Genomic DNA, 22,675 nt, shown 5'->3' with positions numbered 1-22,675 from the left:
TCTCACTAAGTTCTGGAGGGCCCCAGTATACTGAGGCTGGCCTTGAACCTGTGATCCTCCTGTCTCAGCCTCCCAGGACTGGGATTATAAGCATATGCCCAGCTAAGAACTTTTCATTCTTCTACTAAGCGCACTCCTATCTAGAGTCATCGCCCATAAGAGGTTTCCTAAGAAGTGTTAACACTGAAACCTCTGACTTAGGATCAGTGACTTTTTTTGGAAGTATAACTTCACACTGAGGCCCAGAAGAACCCCCAGGGCCCAGAGGCCACTCACTTGCAGGGGACTCCTCGCTCCAGAGGTACGGCACGGTCTGCTCCGGCGAGCTGCTGTCCAGCCAGATGCCAAATTGCTGTGCAGACGACACAGGAAAGTGACGCCATGGGACGGGGCGGCCCTGCCTTCTTATGAGCCCCGGGAAAGCCAAGCCAGGGCCCGCTCAGAGCTGACCTCTGTGGGCAGGGCCTGAGGCGAACACCTCAGGTGTCTGGCACAGGAAGGCAGCACTCTGGGCTTTCCACAATGTGCAATTCCTTATTGCCAATTTCAGGGAAAGGGCCACCGTTCTGGGCAGGGACATTCACAGGGGAGTTACCTCATCGGCTTGAATCTTTGCGATCAGATCTTTAAACGCAGGAAGACAGCTCAGTCTCACCACAGCCTCTGCTTGCTCCACGGTCAGACCCTGGACTTTGGGGGTGGAGCCAGCGCTCAGAACAATCTCCTTCCCTCTCAGGAAGTGCTGGAATTCCGTGTCGTAGGTGGGCTCCCTGGGGAGGGCGCAAGTCAGGCAGGCATCGCACACCGCTGCCGGTGTCACCGAGTCACGGCTAACTTGAAGAAGAGCTAGAGCGAGCACCCTGAACGCGAATCCTGTGGGCCGCCAGCTGCGGGCGCGCCTTACCCCACTGTGCCCTTCAGCTTGATCCGCGCCAGCAGCATGGCGAAGGTGATGTGGTCCTGATGCAGCATGCCCCTCGCCACGCGGTTGAATGCCACCTGGGGACAGAGGGAGGCTCACTGATGCCGCTCTTCATGAACAAGGCCGGTTTGTTGTTTCTGCGGTACCGGGGAGAGACCCAGGGCCGTGCGCGTACTCCCCATGGCTCCACGCAGCCACCACGCAAGTCCCGCGTCATCTCCGCCCGCCTGCCCACCTGGAAGAGGTCCTTCGTGATGATGGACAGGCGCTGTGTGTGGTCGGTGACACCCTTGAGGTTGGGGTTCTCGTACAGGACGTTGTGGTAGATGTCCAGGAAGAACTGGAGCGAGTACTGGTACAGGAAGTGTATCTGCGAGGAGGGCAGGCGTGGTCAGCCCCGTCCCACCAGCCCAGCCATCGGGGCTCTGTGGGGCGGCCCGGCACCTGCTTGAGGGACTCCATGGTGAAGTAGATGCTGCTGCAGGCGGTGGAGAGCGGCAGGTACTGCTGCGACACGGTCTCCACCTCCTGCATGACGATGTCCGTCTCCTCCACCTTGCGCGTGACCTCAGCGGCCTCCCTCTTGAGGTTCTCCAGCGTGGTTATGATGGTGTCGTCGTCCAGAATCCGGCCTTTCACCTCATTCAGCGCCTGCAGCAGAGACTTCTCCAGCTGGCGCAGACGGAGCTGGAACTCCCCTGGAGTGGTCGAGGCACAGGCATGGCGCTGGAGGGAGGCGCGCGCCGCGGCGAGCCACCCCGCGCCCGTGGCCAGGCCGCGCGCACACCCTACCTTGAAGTTTAAGGAGGTCAGAACGTTTCTCGTCCACATCAGGCCTTTCTGCTTTAAGCACCTCGTTGAGACACTGGCTCTGCAAACTGCTACGCGTGACGGTGAAGTTCACGAAGGTGACCCGGGAGCAGAGGTCTGGCGGGAACTCGACCTGCCGGAAAGGATGGCAGGCACCAGTGAAGACCACCCGCTCTGCTAATGCAGCCGCAAGACCCCACGGCTGCGGTCTCCTACGTGAGGCGGGCCACTGCTTACGGTCGGGTCTCGGGTGGACAGGAAGATGACAAACGAGGGCGACAGGTCTATGTCCTGGTCACCAAGGGTGATCAGCACGCGGCCCCCTGTCCGCCGAACCTCACGGTTCAGTACTGGGTTCAACACTGGGTCGTAGCTTTCCACGTCCTGTACACGCAAGTAAGACGGAACTGTTAGGCCTCACACCTCCATCTTCACCCAGACAGCAGCACATGGACACCGGCTTCCTACCCCGGACACCGTCCAGACCCGTCCTGCCTTGTGTGCGGCCACAAGCGGCGTGGCTACTTTTTTTTTTTTTGGTGGTACTGGGGTTCCTGGAAGCCCTTCTACCTCCGGGCTACACTCCCAGACCTATTTTTTACATTTTCATTTGGAAACAGGGTCTCCTAAGCCAGCACGCGGCTGGCTTCGAGCTTGCACAATCTTTCTGTCTCCGCCTCCCAAGCGCGGGGATGACAAGCGTGCGCCACCACGCCCGGCCTGCGTGGCTACTTTAAGTTAGTCAGAATAAAAAATTCCGAGCTGGGAGTGGTGCGTGGTCCGTGTCTGTAATCCCAGTACTTGGGAGGCTAAAACAGGATTCAAGGACAGGCTCAGTAACAGACCAAGAGTCAACAAAATAGTGAGACCCTGTTTCAAAACAGATAAGCTCTGGAGATGTAAAGCTCAAAGGTAGAATGGCCCTGGGTTCAATCCTCAGTGCCACAAAAGAAAGACAAAAAGAAAAGAAAACCCCCAGGCTCGGCGTGGAGGCCTTGGTCTGCAATCTCAGATTAGGGAGGCCGAGACGGGACGGCTGCAGCTTTAAAGCCAGCCTCAGCAATTAGCGAGAACCTCTATCAAAACAAAAAAGAAAAGTGGCTGGGAACATAGCTCGGAGGAAGAATGGCTCTGGGTTCAATCACCAGTACCAAATAAAAAAAACTTAGCCCCAGCTCCTAGCCCACCAGCTGCGGGTCACGTGACACACCACTGTGGTAGGGCTGCTACTGGTGCTAACCTGACCCCAGGAATGGAATCTGGATTTTTTGTTTTTGGCGGGTATGGGGATGGAACCCAGGGGCATTTGACCTCGGAGCCACACCCCCTGCCCTATTTTTTTTATTCTATTCTTTATTATTTTTTTGTTTTATTTATTTATTTTTTTGGTGGTACTAGGGTTCCTGGAAGCCCTTCTACCTCCAGGTACACTCCCAGACCTATTTTTACATTTTTATTTGGAAACAGGGTCTCCTAAGCCAGCGCGCGTGGCTGGCTTCGAACCTGTGCGATCCTCCTGTTTCTGCCTCCCAAGCGCGGGGATTACAAGCGTGCGCCACCACGCCCAGCTATTCTATTATTTATTTTGAAACCGGGTCTCACTGAGTTGCTGAGGGCCTCACTAAGTACCTGAGGCTGTCTGCGAACCGTGATCCTCCTGTCTCAGCCTCCTGAATGCTGAGATTACGAGCGTGCGCCACCACGCCCGGCTCAAACCAGACTTTATAAAGTTCAAATGTTATCAGCACGTGTACTATGCGTTTCAGCTTCCCTTTATGTCAGCTTCATCTGTAGAACCTAGACCAGCCCCACGACCTGACCATGGAAGCAGGCCTGCGCAGTTCAGTGTGAGCACCAACCTGGACCAGCAGGGGGTTGCCAAACCGAAGCGCGCTCTCTAGGTTCTTTCTGAAGGCATCGTCCAGGAAGCTGGTCCGCGTGATCTTCCGGTCCTTATACTCGTTCATGATGAACTCCGTGGCCTGCCCGGAGGGGTCGATGATCAGCGGGTACCTGCAGACAGGCAGAGGGGAGCAGGCTGCAACACCCCGGGAAGCAGAGGCTGCCGCTCACAGCGAAGAAGGCTCTCTTGTGTCTAAACGCTGCCACACGTGCCCACAGGCTGATGTGGGCAAATGGACAACGCAGAGGCCAGCGGTCACCCTCCTGGAGCAGGGATGCCAGGGGACACATGCCACGTGCACCACGGACACTCCGTCAAATGTTAGCTGCTCTCTGGACAAACGTTTCCCTCATACAAGCAGATGTTAATAACAAAGCAGTATCATACAGAACTGTCCCCCTTTCTGTGACGCTGGGGATGGAACGCAGGGTCCTCTGCTTGCTGGGCAAGAGCTCTCCCCTGGGCCACGCCCCAGCTCTAGCAGCTTAAGAGTTAACATTGGAAGCCGGGAGTGGTGGCGCACGCTTGTAATCCCCGCGCTTGGGAGGCTGAGACAGGAGGATCGCACAGGTTCGAAGCCAGCCTCAGCTACTTACTGAGTTTCTCAGCAACTTAGTGAACCCTGTTTCCAAATCGTTCTGGAGTATAGCCCAGAGGTAGAAAAGACCCTGGGTTCCACCCTCAGTACCACAAAGGAAAAAAAAAAATAGGGCTGGGGGTGTAGCTCAGAGGTAGAATGTCCCTGGATTCCATCCCCAGTACCCCCTCCCCACAGCAGGTGGCCCTGACCCTGCACTCCTCCTCTGTAAGGCTCCTGAGCACCGGGATGACAGGCGTGCGCCACTACGTATGTTGTCCTTACAGGATAACAGGTACCAATTTCCTTTTTAGCTAAATATTTTCAGCATTTGTAGTATTTTAAGAGAGGGTCTGTCTTAATGACCACCGGAACACAAAACCCTGCCAATTAACACTGAAAGTTTTTTTTTTTTTTTTTTTTTTTGCGGGACTGGGGATGGAACCCCGGGGCATTCGACCTCTGAGCCACATCTCCTGCCCTATTTTTTATTATTTATTTATTTATTTTTGTGGTACTGGGGGTGGAACCCAGAGGCTTTCTACCTCCGGGCTATACTCCCAGACTTTTTTTTCTATTTTATTTGGAAACAGGGTCTCACTAAGTTGCTGAGAGCCTCATTAAGCAGCTGAGGCTGGCTTCGAACACGTGTGCTCCTCCTGTCTCAGCCTCCCAAGCGAGAGACACCGCATCCGGCTATTCTTTATTTTGAAACAGGGTTTCACTAAGTTGCGGAGGGCCACACTAAGCAGCTGAGGCTGTCCACGAACCATGATCCTCCAGTCTCAGCCTCCCGAATGCTGGGATCACAAGCGTGCGCCACCACGCCCGGCTCAACTTTGAAAGGTTTTAATAGTGTACATGAATACATTTTTTTGTGGTACTGAGGATAAAACCAGAGCCTTCTACCTCCCAGGCTATACCCCCAGACCTATCTCAGCCTCCCAAGTACTGGGATGACAAGTGTGCGCCATCATGCCCAGCTAAAAGCATACATTCTTTGTAGAACAATTCAGACCATCAAGCTGTAAGGAAAAAGAATTCCCACCAGGCACACTTGTCATCCCAGTGCTTGGGAGGCTGAGACAGGACTGTGGTTTGTGGAGGACAGTCTCAGCTACTTAGTGAGGCCTATGCAACTTATTGAGACCTTGTTGAAAAATAAAGAATAAAAAATAGAGCTGCAGTGAGCTTGGAGGTAGAATGGCCTGGGTTTTCCCCCCAGTACTGCAAAAATACAAAACAGAGCTCCTATCAGAGACAAGCCTGTGGCCAGCCGCCCGCCCACGTGCCTGTTCCGGCCCTCTCCTCCAAGTGGCCTTGAGAATGGTCAAAGGCAGGGCGCGCCCTCCTCCGCCCGCCTCCTGCTGCCTCACCTGTTGAACCGCTTCAGCATGATCGCGTTCTCTGTGCACAGGTCGTCAGCCGGCAAGGAGCTGGCCTGCCAGCGCAGCCGCTCGTCGGCGTTGGAGAGGTACTCCGTCCTCGCGATATCTGTGCGGAACTGAGAAGGGAGGGGTCAGCTCCCCTCGCATACAAACCCAGGCTGTTCCCAAGACCCCAAAGGCCTGCCCGCAGCACTCGGCCTCCTGGAGCTCCTCGGACGGTTACCTGGATATTGGCTTGCTGTAAGTGATGGGACCAGGTGGTGAACAAGTTCTGCCGCATCTGCTGGTCAAAGTAACCTGCGTACGCGATGAACGCGGCTGACAGGAGGCAGTCCCCGGCGATGGTGGACATCTGGTTTTTGAAAGTTTCGCTAGTTTTTTCCCACCGTTCTCGTTCAGCAGACAAGCTCTTCAAAAGAGCAGTGCTCCGGTTCACCTAAGAGGGAAACCAACAGCGCTCAGGGATAACGCCCAACACTGCAGAGTCCTGTGCTACGTGTGGCCTCGGGAGCACAGGGCCCCGACCTGGCAGACCCGGCCTGCGCTGACGGCGCAGTGCTGGAGTCAGACGGGCGCAAGCAAGGACGGGCTTTATCATGTGCCACGAGACCTACACGAGAGCAGGGGCAGGAGGAGGACGGCCAGGAGAGGCTAGGGCATGAGGGGCCAGGGCCAAAAGCTTCCCGAGCCCGTGAGAGGGAGCACACGCGGGAGCGTGCTAACACACTACTCCACTTTCTCTAACACACACTTGGCTGCTCCAGACCCTCCCAGACACTAAAGAGCGAAATGACTGTCACCAACGTGGCAGTAAATTTGGGGGGCGGGGGGGGGCAGTCCTGGGGACTGAATCCAGAGCACTCTTTTTATTTAACGTTGAGACAGGGTCTCACTACGTCGCGCTGGCTGGCCTCCTGCTTCAGCCTCCCGTCGCAGGGATTACACAGAGGTGTGCACCAATGCATGGCCAAGTTAACGTCTGTCATCTTGGTTTCTACCAAGGGAGGCGGAGGGCGCTCGCTTGGAAGGAGAGCGGCCACGTACCTTAGCCTCCACGGCTGCCAGATCGGCCTTGATGGCCTGGGCCTCTGAGATGAGGACGGCGTACTCCTCCTTGTAGCGGGCGATGCTGGCCTCCAGGTCCCGGATCATCTGCTCCACCTCATTGGCCTTCTGCTGGTTGTCCTTGGCGTCGTCTTCCAGCTTCTGCAGCTCGTTCCGCAGGGGCTCCACTCTCTTCAGCATGTCCGCGTAGTTCAGCTGGGAAGGACAAGTTCAGAGCTGTCACTTAGAAGAGACAGGACGAAAGCCCCCACACTGAGCTGCTGCGCACGTTACCTGCGCAATGGCCCACTTCACCATGGGGCCACAAGCCAGGGAGGCCCGGTTGACGATTTCATAGTTATAACTTGGATTGGACATATAGTTTTTCTTCATTTTCTCCCTTATGGCATCACTGCAAAAGAGGAATTTTATTTCTATCCATGAGGAGGACAACAGCAAAGTGTTTTTAGGAAATCAAAAGGTAAAGGACTGGAGCTGGCGCCACTGCACACCCCAGTGACCTGGGGGTGGGCCCTGTGACCCTTCTGCCCCTCGTCCCACGAGGCTGGCCACCACCAGTCTGGTACGCCAGGATGAAGAAGCAGGCCCCTAGAAAAGTGTCGCCTGCAAGCAGCGCTGCACAGGGCCCCCACGGCTGGGCCCCCGAGTGCCGCCACACCTGATCTCCTCGGCAGAGAAGTTGACAATGGTGGGGATGAAGTTCTCGCGCATGATGATGGAGCGGATCTGCTTCCAGTCCGTGGTGCTCTCGCCCAGCAGCAGGCAGATGGACTCGAGCGCCAGCTTCACAGCGGCGGGAGGGTTAGCCATGGAGCGCACCTCCACCAGGTGCTGCTTCTTGATGGACTTCACGGCTGGGGGCGGCAGGTGGGGAGACGGGGGTCAGAGCAGAGCGCGGTGAGGAGAACCGCCGCCCTGGCTGGCCCCTCACAGCAAGGTCGCTGCTCAGGGCCAAGGGTGCAGAGTGCTGCCTCCAGCCTCTGGGACAGCAGAAGAGGCCCGTCACTTCCGCTTTGTGTGTGTGGTACTACGGATCGAACCCACGGGCTTCTTCTGAGCTCCACCCTCAGTCCTTTCTTTGTTTTGAAAGAGGGTTGTGCTAAGTAGCTGAGGCTGTCCTCGAACCTGCGATCCTCCTGTCTCAGCCTCCCAAGGACTGGGATTGCAGGCATGTGCCACTGCCCTGGCTGAGGCCACTGCTAAGCACTGGGCAAAGCTGGGTGATGGGCTGCTGCTCTACTTCTACGACATTTCACAGGCAGCTGGGAGTGGAATGAGCAAGACATGAGAACTACCAACACTCGGCGTGGGCTCACTGGCCACACCCAGAACCATAATGAATGCCAAAACATGCATTATTCCAAGAAATTCAAGTCAGGAAATGGTAAATGGTGTATTTATGCAATTATCAGGAGATCTTAAAAGACGTAGTGTGACAAGAAGCCCGTTTCCTCCCATGAGAAAGGTTTCACCATGGCAAAGGCGGACTGGCTTTCAGGGCCTTTAGAGGATGGAGACAACTCTGGATACACAGAGAAGGCTCCGATTCGGACGACTAAAGCCGCCCACGGTCTCCAGCCACAGCAGCCCTTACCGTTCTGGGCCTCGATGACGGCAGGCTCCACCTTGTCGAGATCCTCCTTGACGCTCATCTGCTTGTCTGCGATTACTTCCTGCTGCTTGTGCAGCTGCTCCTGAATTTCCTGGCTCATGACCTGGAAAGGGGAGATGGTTTGGGTACAGGCGCAGGCACCGGCTAGCCTGCTACGTGACTCCTAAAGGTCACCCTGCCTCAAGCACACCAGGCGTGCGTACCCACACACACACCCCACTCGTCCACTGAAGCCTAAAAGCCATTCAACCCAAATTTCCAGTTTTCTCAAAAGCGACTGACAGTGCCTGCCCGCCGCCCGGCCCTGGGTAAAGGCAGCGCCCGCCCGGCCCTGGGTAAAGGCAGCGCCCGCCCGGCCGGCCGCCAGTCCCCGGTGAAGGCAGCACCTTTTTCTTCTCGGCCTCCTGCTGGTCTTTCACCATCTTTTTCAGCTTGTCGTTGGCCGCCGCGTTCTTCACCTCCAGCTCCTGGCTCTTGATCCTCAGGTCACGGCGCAGCTCTTCGACCTAAAGAACAGAAGCCGCCTGGCATGACGCGCTGCCGTCCTCCGGAGCCCGCCGCACGGAGCGCGCCCGCCTGCCCGCCCACCTGGTCCACGGTCTCCCTGATCTCTGCCCGCCCGCCCGCCCACCTGGTCCACGGTCTCCTTGATCTTCCGGAGCCCGACGTTTAGGTGCATCTGCTGCTCCTCCAGCTCGCTGCGCTTCTCGTGGAACAGGTCGGCGTAGTGATTGATGAAGTCCAGGTAGTGGCGCGGCGTGATGGCCATCGTCCTGCCGCCTCGCTTCGCCAGCCGCGCGTTGGCCTTGAGGAAAGCAGGGACCGTCACTCTTCTGGGTGCTGAGCGGGCCTCAGACACGCTGGCTGCCTGCCCCCTGGGCCTCCGGGTGGATTCACAGGTGTGATGCCAACCTCAGCGGCACCCCCGTGTGAGGGAGCCCCACTGAGGGCCCCGCATGTCTGTTGGTGGACAGTAGACTGGACTTGTCCAGAGCAAGGGTCAGCAGACTAGAGCCAGCAGGCCCAGCCTGGTGCTGGTGTTTCTGTGGCCGGCGCCCTCCACATCCTGCTTGTGTATGACCCCTGAGCATTGTGTGCCACAGTGGCAGAGCTGAGCAGACGCACTCATGCACCAGAGCCACTGAGGGCCTTCAAAGCCTCTGCCTGCCCAGTACTTGGGAAGCTGACACAGGAGTACTGCAAGTTTGAGGCCATTCTCAACAACTCAGCAAAACCCTGTTTCAAACCAAAATAATAAAAAGGGCTGGAGGTGTAGCTCAAAGGTACAAATACCCCTGGGTTCAGTCCCTAGTACCAAAAAAAATCCTAAAAATAAGCAAAAAGAGGTAAGTAAGCTGGGTGTGGCGGGTGGCACATGCTTGTAATTAGGAGCCTGAGACAGGAGGATCACGGTTTGCAACCAGCCTCCACTACTTAGTAAGGTGCTCTGCTGTTCAATGAGACCCTGTTTCAAAAATAATGAATAAAAGCCAGGTATGGTGGTGCACATTTGTAATCCCAGCATTCGGGAGGCTGAGATCTGGAGGATGGCGGTTTGCGGACAGCCTCAGCTACGTAGTGAGGCCCTCTGCAACTCAGTGAGACCCGGTTTCAAAATAAAGAATAAAAAATAGGGCAGGGGGTGTAGCTCGGAGGTCAAATGCCCCTGGGTTCCATCCCCAGACCCGCCAAAAAAAAAAAAAAAAAAAAAAGGGCTGGGGGTGTAGCTTGCAGATGGAATGCCCCTGGATTCCATCCCCAGCACCAAACACACAAAAAAGTAAGTAATCAAGCCGGGCGTGGTGGTGCACGCTTGTAATCCCCGTGCTTGGGAGGCTGAGACAGGAGAATCGCATGGGTTCGAAGTCAGCCTCAGCTACTTAGTGAGGCTCTCAGCAACTTAGTGAGACCCTGTTTCCAAATAAAGTATAAAAAAGGTCTGGGAGTATAGCCCGGAGGTAGAAAGCCTCTAGGTTCCACCCCCAGTACCACCAAAAAACAAACAAACAAACAAAAAAGTAAGTAATCAGGTGAGGACCAACGATGTTACAGTGTTAAATCTGAAGTACCATACGGCTTTCTGGCTTTTCTTTCCTTTCAGTACTGGGGACTGAACCCAGGGGCATTTTACCGCTGAGCTCCACTACTGGCCTTTCTCCTTTTTAAGACAAGGCCCGCTAAGGCTAGGTCTTGCACAGGCTAGCTTCAAACTTGAGCTCCCCCTGCCTCTGCCTCCCAAGGTCTGGTTTTGTACCAGTTTCATTTTACGTCAGCAGGATGAATTTGGCTTGTACGTGTTCATCTACAGCCCGAGCCCACCTGGTGAAGGGTCTGATGAACAAACACGCAGCTGTTCACAATGGCTTCCCGGTGAGACGGGGGCTGGGGCAGTTTATCATACACCACTGGCATGTAATCGGGCACGATATAGTTTGGCTTCTCCAGGTCCATTTTACTTGTGAATTCCTTCCCAACTTGATACAGTGCTTCAGTGGACCAGTCACCAAACCAATTCAACACACACCTGAAAAGGATCAAAAAACGTTCGCGTCTCAAAACAGCTGCCGAGAGCGGTCACACCTGGCAGCAGACCGACTGTCCCGACCGAGCCCCAGGAGATCAGGCACCTGTTGAACAGGGCTGGCGACGTGGCCGCGCGGTCCTTGAGCCCCTCCGAGGACGGGTTCATGGTGAACACCACGTGCAGGTTGCGGATGACCTGGCTGGTGAACCACCTGTACAGCTCCTCGTGCGAGTCCAGCATCAGGCCTTCCTTCTGCGCCCCCTCTTTGCACTGCGTCATGAGGGTGGCATACTCGTCTCCTTCAAAGAGGCCGGGGACCTGGGGAAGAACAGCGCTGTGACTTGCTAGTCCTCGGAGCATGACGTGGAGCGGCCCACACCGCCACGCAACTCGCCGCTGCTCACCTCCCCATTGGCCAGAAGGGTGTTCATCCGCTCCAGGAACCCAGAGTCCAACACGTTGGACTCATCCATTATGAACGCTATCTTCTCATTTTTACAGCCAGAGCGTCTCAAGACTGTGCGAAGATCTTCATCAAAGTCCTCTCCCGTGTACTTCCTGTGGACCTACACAAGTAGTTGGCAAGTCAGGCCCACCCTCGCTAAATGGCCTTGTTCAGGAATCAAGAATCCACTGCTGGGACCACGAGGCTGCAGAGCAGACCCACCTTAATCTGGTACACGCTCAAACCATTCATCCAGGCTACAAAGCGAGACAGGGTCGTCTTTCCTGCTCCACTAACGCCAATCAGAAGCAAGTGGCCTTGAGGTTGACGGAATATTCTGGAATGTTACCAAAGCAGACACATTTTAAGACTTAATGCCTCATTCCTCTTGACGCTCCTCTCCTAAGTTTTTTTTTTTTTAGAATTATATCTACAGTATTTTGAGTATGTCTAAATTTGTACACTAAACATTTGCTGGGCAATCATTATTTTCTAGGTCCAGTGGGGACAGAGAGCACCAGACGTGGCCCTGCCCTCCAGACTCTCCAACAGCATAGAGAATCAAACCAATTGCAGGGAGGCTACAGCAGGAGCCTCCTTTACAGCAGGGCTCCAAGCAATGGCAGTCCTACATGGCCAGGGCTAGGGAGGAAGTTTAGGACAGGCTGGCACTGTCCTGCAGCCCAGCTCCCGGAAGCCTACAGCAGGAAGATCCCGAGTGAGGCCAGCCTGGGGAACTCTGAGGCCTTGTCTCACAATGATACAAAAAGGGCTTGGGGACAGCTCAGCAGTAGAATGCTTGCCCACCTTGCACGCAGCTCTGCAATGGGGGGAGAGCCCCAGATCCGGGGAACATCAACAGACCAAGTTGAGGACAAACCAGCTAGACATGGCCAAGAGGAGAGGGGAAGGTACTGCAGGCGAGGCTGAGGCGGGCTGGTGTGTACACATGCTAGGCCATGAGGAGCTCAGGAAGGGTGTGCTGCTGACAAGGAGCCCACCTGTCGATCCTGAGCACATGGTCTAGAACTTCATTGAACAGGACCAGAGGAACGTCAAGTTCTTCTTCGTAGAAGACTTTCAGCCTAGCTTTTACATAGTCTCTTAATTCTTCTTGGTCTACTGGGATATAGTCCTAGACAAAAAGGTAACATAAAAATTACTTAGAGGAAATAATCAGGATTATTCTAACAAGGTCAACTGTATTTCCATACATTATAAAGAGACTTAAAAACATGCAATAAAAGAAGATATCATTCTTATAATTTAGCAACAAAAATATAAATGAAAATGGATCTAAGCTGGGCGTGGAGGCGCACACTTGTAATCCCAGCATTCGGGAGGTGGAGACTGAAGGATGGTGGTTCCCAGCTAGCCTTAGCTACTTAGCGAGGCCCTTCGCAACTCAGTGAGACCCTGTTTCAAAATAAAGACTAGCTGGGCGTGGTGGTGCATGCTTGTAATCCCAGCATTCAGGAGGCTGAGACCGGAGGATCACGGTTCACGGACAGCCTCAGCTACTTAGTGAGGTCCTCTGCAACTCAGTGAGACACGGTTTCAGAATAAAGAATACAAAATAGGGTAGGGAGTGTAGCTCGGAGGTCGAATGCCCCTGGGTTCCCTCCCCAGACCTGAAAAAAAAAAAAAAAAAAAAAAGGGCCAGGTGTAGTAGCATATACTTATAATCCCAGTACTTGGAAGGCTGAGACAGGAGGATCACCAGCCTCAACAACTAGTGAGGCCCTCTGCAACTTAATGAGACCCTGTTTCAAACTCAAAGATAAAAAAATAGGGCTGGGGGTACAGCTCAGAGGTAGAATGCCCCTGGGTTCCACCCCCAATACCACAACAAGACCCTGTAAAGAATACAGAAAGCAAGCACCGGGAAATGCTCCTCACAAATGAAAAGGACGGCACCGGAGCTCAGCGCTGGAGACGGAGTGCACGCACCTCGCTGGGCCCGCCTCCCAGGCTTGTGAGTCCTTTCGGACCCAGGGTAGAAGCCACACCCATTGAGTCCCTGCTCTGCCCCTTCCGGGCTGAGGTCCCTATGGGAGGCCTCCGCTCTCCCCCGGGGTCTGCAGTGGGAAAGGCATACAAAGCATACCAGGACCGTAACCAAGCAAAGCGTCCTCATGTTTCCAGAGCAAAGGGAGACACATAGCTGTGCTGCAAACGTCAGCTCCAGTCAGCCCATGAAACCCTTCCCACAAGCTAGTCATGAGCACCGCCGTCCTGAGAGCGAGTGCGCAAAGTGCTGCAGGGCGTGCGGCGCCCTCCCCTGGTGGGAGGCCACAGGGCGGCCAGCCAGCGCCCTCCTGGGTGTTCTGTCCCGAATGACCAATGCCCGCCAATGCTCAGCACAGTGCTGCACTGTAACTACAGGCTCCTGCACAGTGCTGGGTGGAACCCAGGGCATTCGGCCCGAGCGACACCCCCAGGCCTATTTTTTATTCTTTATTTTGAAACACGGTCTCACTGAGTTGCGAAGGGCCTCAAAAGGAGCTGAGGCTGGCTGCAAACTGTGATCTTCCTGTCTCAGCCTCCTGAATGCTGGGATTACAAGATGCGCAACCAAGCCTGGCAAGGACAATAAAAAAAAGAGGAAATGCTGGGCAAGGGGGCGCACGCTTGTAATCCCTGCGCTTGGGAGGCGGAGACAGGAGGATCGCGCAGGTTTGAAGCCAGCTGTGCTGGCTTAAGAGACCCTGTTTCCAAATAAAAATATAAAATAGGTCTGGGAGTGTGGCCCTAAGATAGAAGGGCTTCCAGGAACCCCAGTACCACCAAAAAAAAAAAAAAAAAGAGGAAAAAATTGTATTTTGTGCTTCCGGAAATAAAACCCAGAGCCACACACCTCGACCTTTTTATTTTGAGACAGAGTCTAGCTAAGTCACTCAGGCGATCCTTCTGCCCCAGTCTCCCAAGTAGCTGAGACTCGTGTCGTGTGCCACTGTGCCAGCAAGAGGAGGAGTTACTCCTGAGGTGCATCTGTACCTTTGACAGCCAGTTGCTGTACAAGATGGGCCGGCTCATGGCCTTCTCCTTGTCAATGTTGGGGAAGTGCTTCAGAGCGACCATGTCGATGTTCTCGTCCGTCCAGCGCCGCTCCTCGTCCTCCACGAGCCTGTTGAAGGACAGCAGCGTGTGTGGCAGGGCCATCAGAGGCCCTGGGGACAGACGCGTAGCCGGCTCTGTGCGCAGGCTCACCCTACGCTCCACCGCTGCATGGCAAGTCACAGCAGGGGATGATGGGCCGGGTCCTCAGCTGCCCTTACCTGTCCTGGAAGAGACGGAGGGCTTCATGGGCCCAGATCCGAATGAGACCTTCAACAGGCAGAGTCTCCAGGGGTCTCAGCGCTTCAAAGATGCCTCTCACCCACCTCGTCATCTCGCGGGGGGAATAGATATAATGGGGCTGTGTGTCCTGCGTGAACCTCTCCTGCAGCAAAGAGCAAAACAGAAGTTGCATGTAAATGCCACCAGTCAGGGAAAAGTGGTTACAAGTAAGATGCCATGAAACATTTTTATAGTAACAACAGCATCTAGACCACAGGATATTTAAGAAGGAACTAGTGAACCTCCCTGGAGTTCAGCACAAGTGGGCTGGGGATGTAGCTCAGTGCGAGTGCCTGCCTAGCTAGTGTGTGTGAAGTCCTGGGTTTGATCCCTAGCACTGCAAGAAAACCCACAAAAAAAGACAACAACAAAAAAACCCCCAAACTCCAAAAACCTACTGTCCAGGATAAAGTCAGCACCGAGCTTGTCACTTTATGTTGACATTTAAAGATGTAATTTTTTTTTTCTTTTTTGGTGGTACTGGAAGTAGAACCCAGAGGCTTTTTACCTCTGGGCTATACTCCCAGACAAATTTTATACTTTATTTGGAAACAGGGTCTCACTAAGTTGCTGAGAGCCTCACTCAGTAGCTGAGGCTGGCTTCGAACCTGTGTGATCCTTCTATCTCAGCCTCCCAAGCAGTGGGATTACAAGCGTGCGCCACCACGTCCAGCCTGATGTGTTTAAAAGATTAAAATCAAACAGGGAAAAATAATCTGCAGTGTAGGCTAGGCATGCACCCAGAGAGCACCGAGAGAAAGATGGAGGTGGTGGGGGACACAGGCAGCCAGTTCTCACTAAAGGGCCAATATGAGATGGCTTAAAAGACATCAAATCAAAACCAGGAAAACCACTTCTCATTATAGGGGCAAAGGCCGCCCTTCCGCCTCTGGAGACTGGATCGAATCCAAGGGCATCCTACCTCCGAGATACACCCTCAGCTCTTTTTGTTTTGAAACTGGGTCTTGCTAGGTTGCTGAGTCTTGCTATGTTGTGGAGGCTGGCTTTGAACCTGAGATCCTCCTGTCTCAGCCTCCCAAGTACTGGGATTATAGGCATGCATCCCTCTGTCCAAACTTCGGTACTGGGAATGGAACCCAGGGACACTCTATCTCTGATCTACATCCCCAACCAATTTTTTATTCTTTATTTTGAAACAGGGTCTCATTAAGTTGCGAGGGCCTCACTAAGTAGCTGAGGCTGTCTGTGAAACGAGAACCTTTCGTCTCAGCCTCCCCAATGCTGGGATTACAAGCGTGCCCACCACACCTGGCGGCAGAATGACTTTGGTGACAGAGAGGCACCAGTTAGCGCAGACGCCCCACGCACCTGTGACATGGTGTAGAACTCCACCATGGCAGCGGTGAGCGGCTCCGCATAGGTCCGCAGGGCTGGAATGAGCCTCAGCATGGCGCGGTTGAAGGTGCCGTAGATCTGCGTGAGGGAGGCGGGCCCCGGGTAGTCCACATACACCACAGGCACGTGACGCAGGAACCTGTGCAAGGACGGCGGGCTCAGCGCCTCTGCTGAGGGCAGCGTGCAGGGAGGGACAGGCCGACGCCAAGGCTAGCTGTGGCCCCGCGCCCCTGCTCGGCCGAGCTCTCACAAACACTGGAGGCCGCTGACTGTCACAGACCCACACAGAGGTGGGAAAGCATCCAGGCTCACTTCAGCCTCATGCTGGCCCTCAGCGTGCCAGCGCGCTCCTACCCATGAGGCTGTGCGGCTTGCTTGCTTTCTACGCAGTGCTGCGGGTGAAACCCAGGGCTTCAGGCCCACCAGGCAAGCGTTCTACCGCCAGCTAGCTACACCCCTGGCCTGACGCTCCCCAGGATTACAGCACAGCGCAAGCAACACGGAGAGCCCGACAATTCAAGGCAGGTACCGCGTGCCATTTATAGCAACCCTAAAACTAGCCAGAAGTCTGCAGAGATGCGGCATCTGACCTGTGCGAGAGGGGCTTTCTTCCAGGGTCGGTGGGTGGGTTACAGGCCCCCACGAACTGGATTCTCTCCAGCTTCACCCAGGTTTGATCTGATGTGCGGTAAAAGCCTCCATGTTCCACCATCTAAAGAAAAGGGTGTGGCGCCTTAGAGCAAACTGTGGGCCAAGACGGGTGGGGAGCGAGGAGGCGGGCCGCGGGTGTGAACGCACCTGTCTGATGAAGGATATGACCCTCTGGGTCCCGTATTTATCCATATCTGGCAAGTTGATTTCGTCACAGAACAGCACCAGCCACTTCCCAAGCTGAACAGGAGCCAAGACGACCCCATTGGGCGTGCGCCGGTACTCGCAGTAGTGATCGAAAGTCTTCAGGAGGAGCTCTGGCGTGGTGGCACTGGAGAAGTTAAGGCCCACGACCTGTGCGGGGAAGGTGTGGTGAGGTTCGAGTGAGGCCAGGCCCGTTCCACCCGAAGCTCTGGAAGCCCCTCCCGGCCTCTGTACCTCCATGTCAGGCAAGGCGCGGAGGGCGCTGAAGAGCGTCATGGTCTTGCCGGACCCCGGGGGGCCACACAAGACCAGCGGCTTGTGCTCCGCCAGCCACGTGTACAACAGGGCCTCGTGGCGGACCGTGTCCAGAGTCGGCACGACGACGTCAGGGGCTGCCACCTTGTGCGTCTCCACTTCAATCTGAGGCACCTTGGCCTGCCATGGGGCCCACTCTCCGCTGATGGACACCTACACACAGACGGGTCGCTGGTCACCCGGGCCTCAGTGGCGCCTCACAGGACCCTCCTTCCACCCCACTGACGCGTAAGCTAAGGACAGGGCAGGTTAACCTGCGTTCCCCGAGGTCAGGTCCGCGGTGGGCTCACCTCGTAGTCGATGATAGGGATGTTGGGCGCGGTGGGCAGCGGCACAGTGGTGATCCTCCTGATGTACTCGCCCAGCTCTGCGCGCATTTTCAGCCGGCTGTCTCCAGACAAGGACCAGAGAATGGCATACACCAGATAGCGCTACGAAAGGTTACAATTTCGCTTTATAAAGTTTCAATAATAACAACAAACGGAAGACACTAAAAGCAAAGCCACGCGTGGAACCTTCCTGGAACGCGGACAGCCTCTGCACAGTTCCCAGCCCCGCACGGACGCTCGAGCCGTGCCCAGGAAACACCAGCCCGTGGCCTCTGCAGCACCCTGACCTGAATGTAGCGCTCGAGCTGCTCGATCTGCATGGGGAAGTCGGGGTGGTTGGCGTTGTACTGCGCCACGTTGCGGCAGGCCTGGTGCAACATGGAGAAGAGGGAGCCAAGGCAGCGCAGGCGCGTCAGGTCCATGATGTGCTCCAGCTGCGACGCGTGCTCCAGCGCCTTGGTGACCAGGCCGTTGGAGGTGAAGTACGGCTGCATGATGGTCGCCGCGTCCCTCTGGATCTGCACGAGGAAGAACACTGCTCAGCCACTCTGCATCACTGGGGGAGCGTCTGCGTTGTATCCCAGGTGCAGAAGGGCTGTGGGCCTGGGAAATCACTTTAGATGGTGCCTCAGTAACCATCCTCACTCATCATCCTGGTGGTTCCTAAACCCTGCTTCCCAGGAACACTGGGTTTCATAACTGAACACAGGGAAGGCAAGTCTTTCCAAATTTGCAGAGAAAAATAAGGAACTGAAAGGATTCTTTAAATCTTCCCACAATCATCTGTAACTTTTGCAGCTGCTACAACCGGGCTCCCTTAGAAGCAGGGAGAAGACAAAGCTGAGGGCGCAGCACCCGCACATCCGCACCTGCAGCATGGGGGAAGCGGCCTCTTCGCCCTCGTCCTCCTTGCCCTTGCGCCGGCGCTGTGCCTCGTCCTCCCCCTCGTCCAGAGGGATGCTGCGCAGCCTGGCCAGGAAGTTGTTGAAGATCATGTCTGTACTGAGCACGTCCTCGCTGAACCAGACCATGCCGCAGCGCGACACCGTGGCCAGGGTCGCGTACTTTAAGTCCTGCACTTCAAACATTATTCGCACCTTGAAGGAACACATCAAGCAGATGTAAGGACAGAGACTTTGTAGAAACCTGGATACTAAGATTCTTTTACCTGTACACAAAGTAAAAGGGTGACCTAAGCTTAAATTTTTCTGCGCTTCCTTAAAAATAAAAGACCTACAAGTCGCATCACTACAATTCCTATGTCCCATCTCCACAGGAACCTGGTCAGGAAGGGCAGGTCAGACCACAGCACTGAGATCTCGGCTGGCCAGCAGCCTGGTGGGATGCAAGCAGCGGCCCTCCGAGGAGGCTGTTCTCAGGGACCCTGGCAGGCCCCGTGTCTGAACCCACTTCTCACACTACCCTGGGAGGCAGACGTGTTGTTCCCCCACTTCCGGGGTTAGTGACCTGCCCCGGCAGCACCACTAAGCGGGGGCTGAGATTCTCATCAGGAGGTGGGTTCCAGCCCCGCCTCAGCTGTACTGCCTCACGTGGAGCCCAGACTTCCGACAGTAGTTAAGAGTCGCTGAACACAACAGCCACTAAAGGAACCCGAAGAGCCACGTCAAGAGACCGCGAGTGGTGCACGTTCTGAACAAACTCGGAGTCTCTGGCTCGGTTTCGGAGGGGACAAATCCGCAGTCCTGACTTTCCTGGTAAAAACTGCCCTCGGCGAAGCCCAGGCCCGAGCACTTCTCTGCTAATCCACTTTCAATTACAGCTCCGGTGGCCCTTCCTCAGCACCTCACTTGTAAGGAACAAGCTCCAGGGAGCCCAGGGTTGCCGGAAGCTGAGGAGTCCTAAGCCTACAGGTACTGCTTCCCTATACGTGCACACCTACGACAAAGCTTCACTACAAAATTAGGCAAGGTAAAAGATAACAGAACAGTTATGACAATACACTGCAATAAAAGTATACAACACACACATATATATACATTTTTATCTCTGACTTGAGTGGACCTCTGGTAACTGAACTCTCGGGAAGCATACTGAATCAGGGGCGGGGGCTGCCTGTGGAGCCCCTCTCCAGAGCCGTGCCTCGCTAGCGCATGCTCAGCAGCCGCCAGAGCGCTGAGTCCTGGCACGAGGACGGCACTTACGTTGGGGGGCAGGCTGAGGCGCTCCCCGTTGGGCAGGGTCAGGAGCTTGTTGTCGTCCAGCACCGAGTTCAGGTTCTCAACCCACTCAGGGTCCACGTCGCCGTCAAAGACAATCCACTGGCGCTTCTGCAGCTCGCCCCTCACGTTGTCGACGATCCTGGGCCAGAGGATTGTAAAGGAGCTGAGAACTATGCTTAGACTTAGGACTTTAGATGCTTCCTGACTGGTTGAGACCCTAGCTGGGAGGTCAACGTGCACTCTGACCCTAGGCACAGGCCCTGCATTCCCGGGAACACCACCCCACCAAAGCCAACGTACTTTCTCAGCACATGCGTGAAGAGCCCATCCGTCCACTCCCTGGTGTTGGGGTCCAGGGTGCCGTAGAGGTGATCTTTGCTGATGGCCTTGGGGTCGATGATGTGGGCCACGCCTTCCACGCCCTCGAGCCTCTCCAGAGCCTTCAGCAGCACGCGCCAGGCCATGCTCTTCCCGCTTCCAGAGGGCCCCACCATCATCAGGCCGTGGTTGATCTGGGTGATCTGATAGAGCTGGAGAACCTGCCAGGCCGGAGCACACCGTCACCACCTCGTGGAAGGACGGGCCCTTCAGCACGCCTCAGACGGCCAACAGGAAACACGTTCTGTGGGTTCTTTTCGCTGTGGTATGGGGACTGAGCCCGGGTGTACTACCACTACCTCTGAGCACCCTCACTCGGGGTCGCTACCGCTCAGCTACACTTCCAGCCCTATTTAATTAATTAGTTTATTTATTTATTGGTGGTACTGGGGTTCCTGGAAACCCTTCTACCTCCGGGCTACAGTCCCAGACTATTTTTTATATTTTTATTTGGAAACGGTCTCTTAAGCCAGCGCAGCTGGCTTCGAACCTGCGCGATCCTCCTGTCTCCGCCTCCCAACCGCACGCCACCACGCCCGGCTATTTTTTAATCTGAAACAAGGTCTTGCTAAGTTGCTGAGGCTGATCTCAAACCTGTGATCCTCCTGTCTCAGCATTTCAAGTACTGAGATTACAGGTGCACACCACCATGCCTGGCCTATTTTTATTTTGAAACAGGGTCTTATTAAGTTAGTGAGTGCTGGCCTCAAACCTGTGATTCTCCTCAGCTTCCTAAGTACTGAGATTATGGGTGTGTCCCATACCCAGCTACAGTCTCTAGATTCTTTAAGGCAAGTACTAGAATTCTTTAAGTAGACCAGAGTCATACAAATGATGTGGGCCACGCCTTCCACGCCCTCGACCCTCGCCAGAGCCTTTAGCAGCGCGCGCCAGGCCATGCTCGCCCCGCTTCCGGAGGGCCCCACAGTGTCTATTTAAAATAGACACTTGGAAACTGGAAAGTTCTCTAATACAGTCAGGAGGGCTGGGCCAATAGACGGGTGTCAATCAGAGTCCTTCCACAAGGGCAAAGACCTAAAGCCAAGTGTGGTGGCAGAAGCCTGTAATCCCAGACTGGGGGACGAGACAGGAGGATCACAGGTTTTGCTGTCTCTACACTGAAATGAAGGGAAATTCACAAAGGCCTTGAGCCAGTCTCCATGCAGCACACCGTGCGGCTTCCCTGGCCTTCGTGGCAGAATTCCATCAAACGGCCAAGGAGCAGCGTGACTGGACCGGAGAGCCGGCAGGGTTAGCCCGGGGGCCAGTACCTTCTCAACCCACATCCCGCCGACTTCTTCTCCGTCACCGTACGTCAGGTACATCTCCTGGCACACTTTCTTCAGCTCTTCCCGGAGGGCGGTCATCTCGCCCCGGTGGTACTGGACTCCGGGGAACACATCTGACAAGAGGCTGAAGAGCAGCGGGATGTCCTCTGCCACCAGCTTGGGCACCATCGTCTCGCAGACGCTCTGGATCAGAATCTGTGGGGAAGGGCGGGCTGAGCACCGAGGCTCTGAGGGGCGCCTTGACCGCCAGCGAGCGTGACCCAGTCTCGCCGGCGTGTCTCAGCCTGGGGACCCCAACCCCAACAAGAGCTTGCAGTCACGGGTTAAATGTTCCAAAGGGAGCTCGCATCGTGGCGAGGTCTGGGTGCTCCAGAGCAGGGCACTCACCTCCTGCTCGGGCAGGTTCTCGGCAATCTCCCCCTCATCCACTGCCTCCCCGCGTTCTTGCTTCTCCCTCTTTATCTTCTGAATTCGCTCCCTCTTCACATTGCCTGCGCTCACCAGCACGCTCTTCAACGCCCGCAGCCCAAAGTCGTAGTGGCTTTGGGAAGAGAGCTGCTCGTCACAGAGTCTAGAAAGAGAAAAGGTTTTCTTGAAAAAACAAAAACCAAAAAACCAAAAAACTGCATTATCTCCAAGCAAAGGCAGAGTTAAGAGCCAAGGAATGAGAGGGACACTTCAAAGACGCGCCGGTTAGGAATGGGAACACCCGGGTCAGGCGTACGCCCGTGAGGGACTGTCACTACTCACTTGAAGAACGGGACGATCTTGTTGGCAAGGACCTCAGCAGTCCGGAAGCCCTGCGAGTACAGCATGACCTGGGCGATGAGCTGCCGGTCGGGCCTGGTCATGGCCAGGCTGCGGAACAGCTTCTTGAGGTTGTCGGGGAGGTTGGAGCGGCCGGCGTAGCCAGGGTTCATGGTGATGAAGATGGCCATGTCCGGGCTCACCTTGACCTGCTTGTTCAGCAGCTCACAGGTGACAGGGGCGGGGGCTGGAAGCAGACGATGGTGTTAACATGTGCAATACTCAGAGGACCTCTTAATGTCTCTAGAAGGCTAGGACCCAGTTCCTAGCTTAGTGAAACAGAAAAGGTCCTTAAGCCGGGCGTGGTGGCGCACGCTTGTGATCCCCGTGCTTGGGAGGCTTAGACAGGAGGATCGCATGGGTTCAAAGCCAGCCTCAGCTACTTAGTGAGGCTTTCAGCAACTTAGTGAGACCCTGTTTCCAAATAAAATATAAAAAAGGTCTGGGAGTATAGTCCGGAGGTAGAAAGCCTCTGGGTTCCACCCCTAGTACCACACACACACACACACACACACACACACAAAAAAAAAAAAAAAGAAAGAAAGAAACAGAAAAGGTCCTTGAAGTGACGGCACTGCCCT

The 22,675-nt window shown here is 55.1% G+C and overlaps 1 protein-coding gene across 1 annotated transcript in view; it reads right to left on the bottom strand.

Moving 5' to 3' along the window:
* The window catches only part of DYNC1H1 (dynein cytoplasmic 1 heavy chain 1), a gene marked incomplete at both ends in the record, with an annotated part of 72,782 nt that overhangs the window by 6,462 nt on the left and 43,645 nt on the right, over positions 1–22,675 (bottom strand). Inside the window, 35 exons of the mRNA XM_080708200.1 lie at positions 277–352; positions 596–770; positions 905–999; positions 1,158–1,292; positions 1,367–1,620; positions 1,715–1,865; positions 1,970–2,116; positions 3,592–3,745; positions 5,589–5,716; positions 5,824–6,036; positions 6,645–6,860; positions 6,939–7,056; positions 7,324–7,519; positions 8,260–8,380; positions 8,664–8,783; positions 8,909–9,082; positions 10,597–10,801; positions 10,905–11,119; positions 11,206–11,367; positions 11,469–11,583; positions 12,248–12,381; positions 14,244–14,373; positions 14,525–14,688; positions 15,915–16,080; positions 16,532–16,653; positions 16,740–16,946; positions 17,031–17,264; positions 17,402–17,542; positions 17,728–17,958; positions 18,310–18,537; positions 19,603–19,759; positions 19,921–20,159; positions 21,270–21,482; positions 21,675–21,858; positions 22,038–22,281. Of these exons, the coding sequence (XP_080564326.1) occupies positions 277–352; positions 596–770; positions 905–999; positions 1,158–1,292; positions 1,367–1,620; positions 1,715–1,865; positions 1,970–2,116; positions 3,592–3,745; positions 5,589–5,716; positions 5,824–6,036; positions 6,645–6,860; positions 6,939–7,056; positions 7,324–7,519; positions 8,260–8,380; positions 8,664–8,783; positions 8,909–9,082; positions 10,597–10,801; positions 10,905–11,119; positions 11,206–11,367; positions 11,469–11,583; positions 12,248–12,381; positions 14,244–14,373; positions 14,525–14,688; positions 15,915–16,080; positions 16,532–16,653; positions 16,740–16,946; positions 17,031–17,264; positions 17,402–17,542; positions 17,728–17,958; positions 18,310–18,537; positions 19,603–19,759; positions 19,921–20,159; positions 21,270–21,482; positions 21,675–21,858; positions 22,038–22,281 (5,964 nt within the window). The remainder of the gene's footprint in view (positions 1–276; positions 353–595; positions 771–904; positions 1,000–1,157; positions 1,293–1,366; positions 1,621–1,714; positions 1,866–1,969; positions 2,117–3,591; positions 3,746–5,588; positions 5,717–5,823; positions 6,037–6,644; positions 6,861–6,938; positions 7,057–7,323; positions 7,520–8,259; positions 8,381–8,663; positions 8,784–8,908; positions 9,083–10,596; positions 10,802–10,904; positions 11,120–11,205; positions 11,368–11,468; positions 11,584–12,247; positions 12,382–14,243; positions 14,374–14,524; positions 14,689–15,914; positions 16,081–16,531; positions 16,654–16,739; positions 16,947–17,030; positions 17,265–17,401; positions 17,543–17,727; positions 17,959–18,309; positions 18,538–19,602; positions 19,760–19,920; positions 20,160–21,269; positions 21,483–21,674; positions 21,859–22,037; positions 22,282–22,675) is intronic.

Source organism: Muscardinus avellanarius (assembly GCF_963383645.1).
Source record: "Muscardinus avellanarius genome assembly, chromosome: 12".
Lineage (NCBI taxonomy): Eukaryota > Metazoa > Chordata > Mammalia > Rodentia > Gliridae > Muscardinus > Muscardinus avellanarius.
This window is presented reverse-complemented; position numbering and strand designations above follow the sequence as displayed.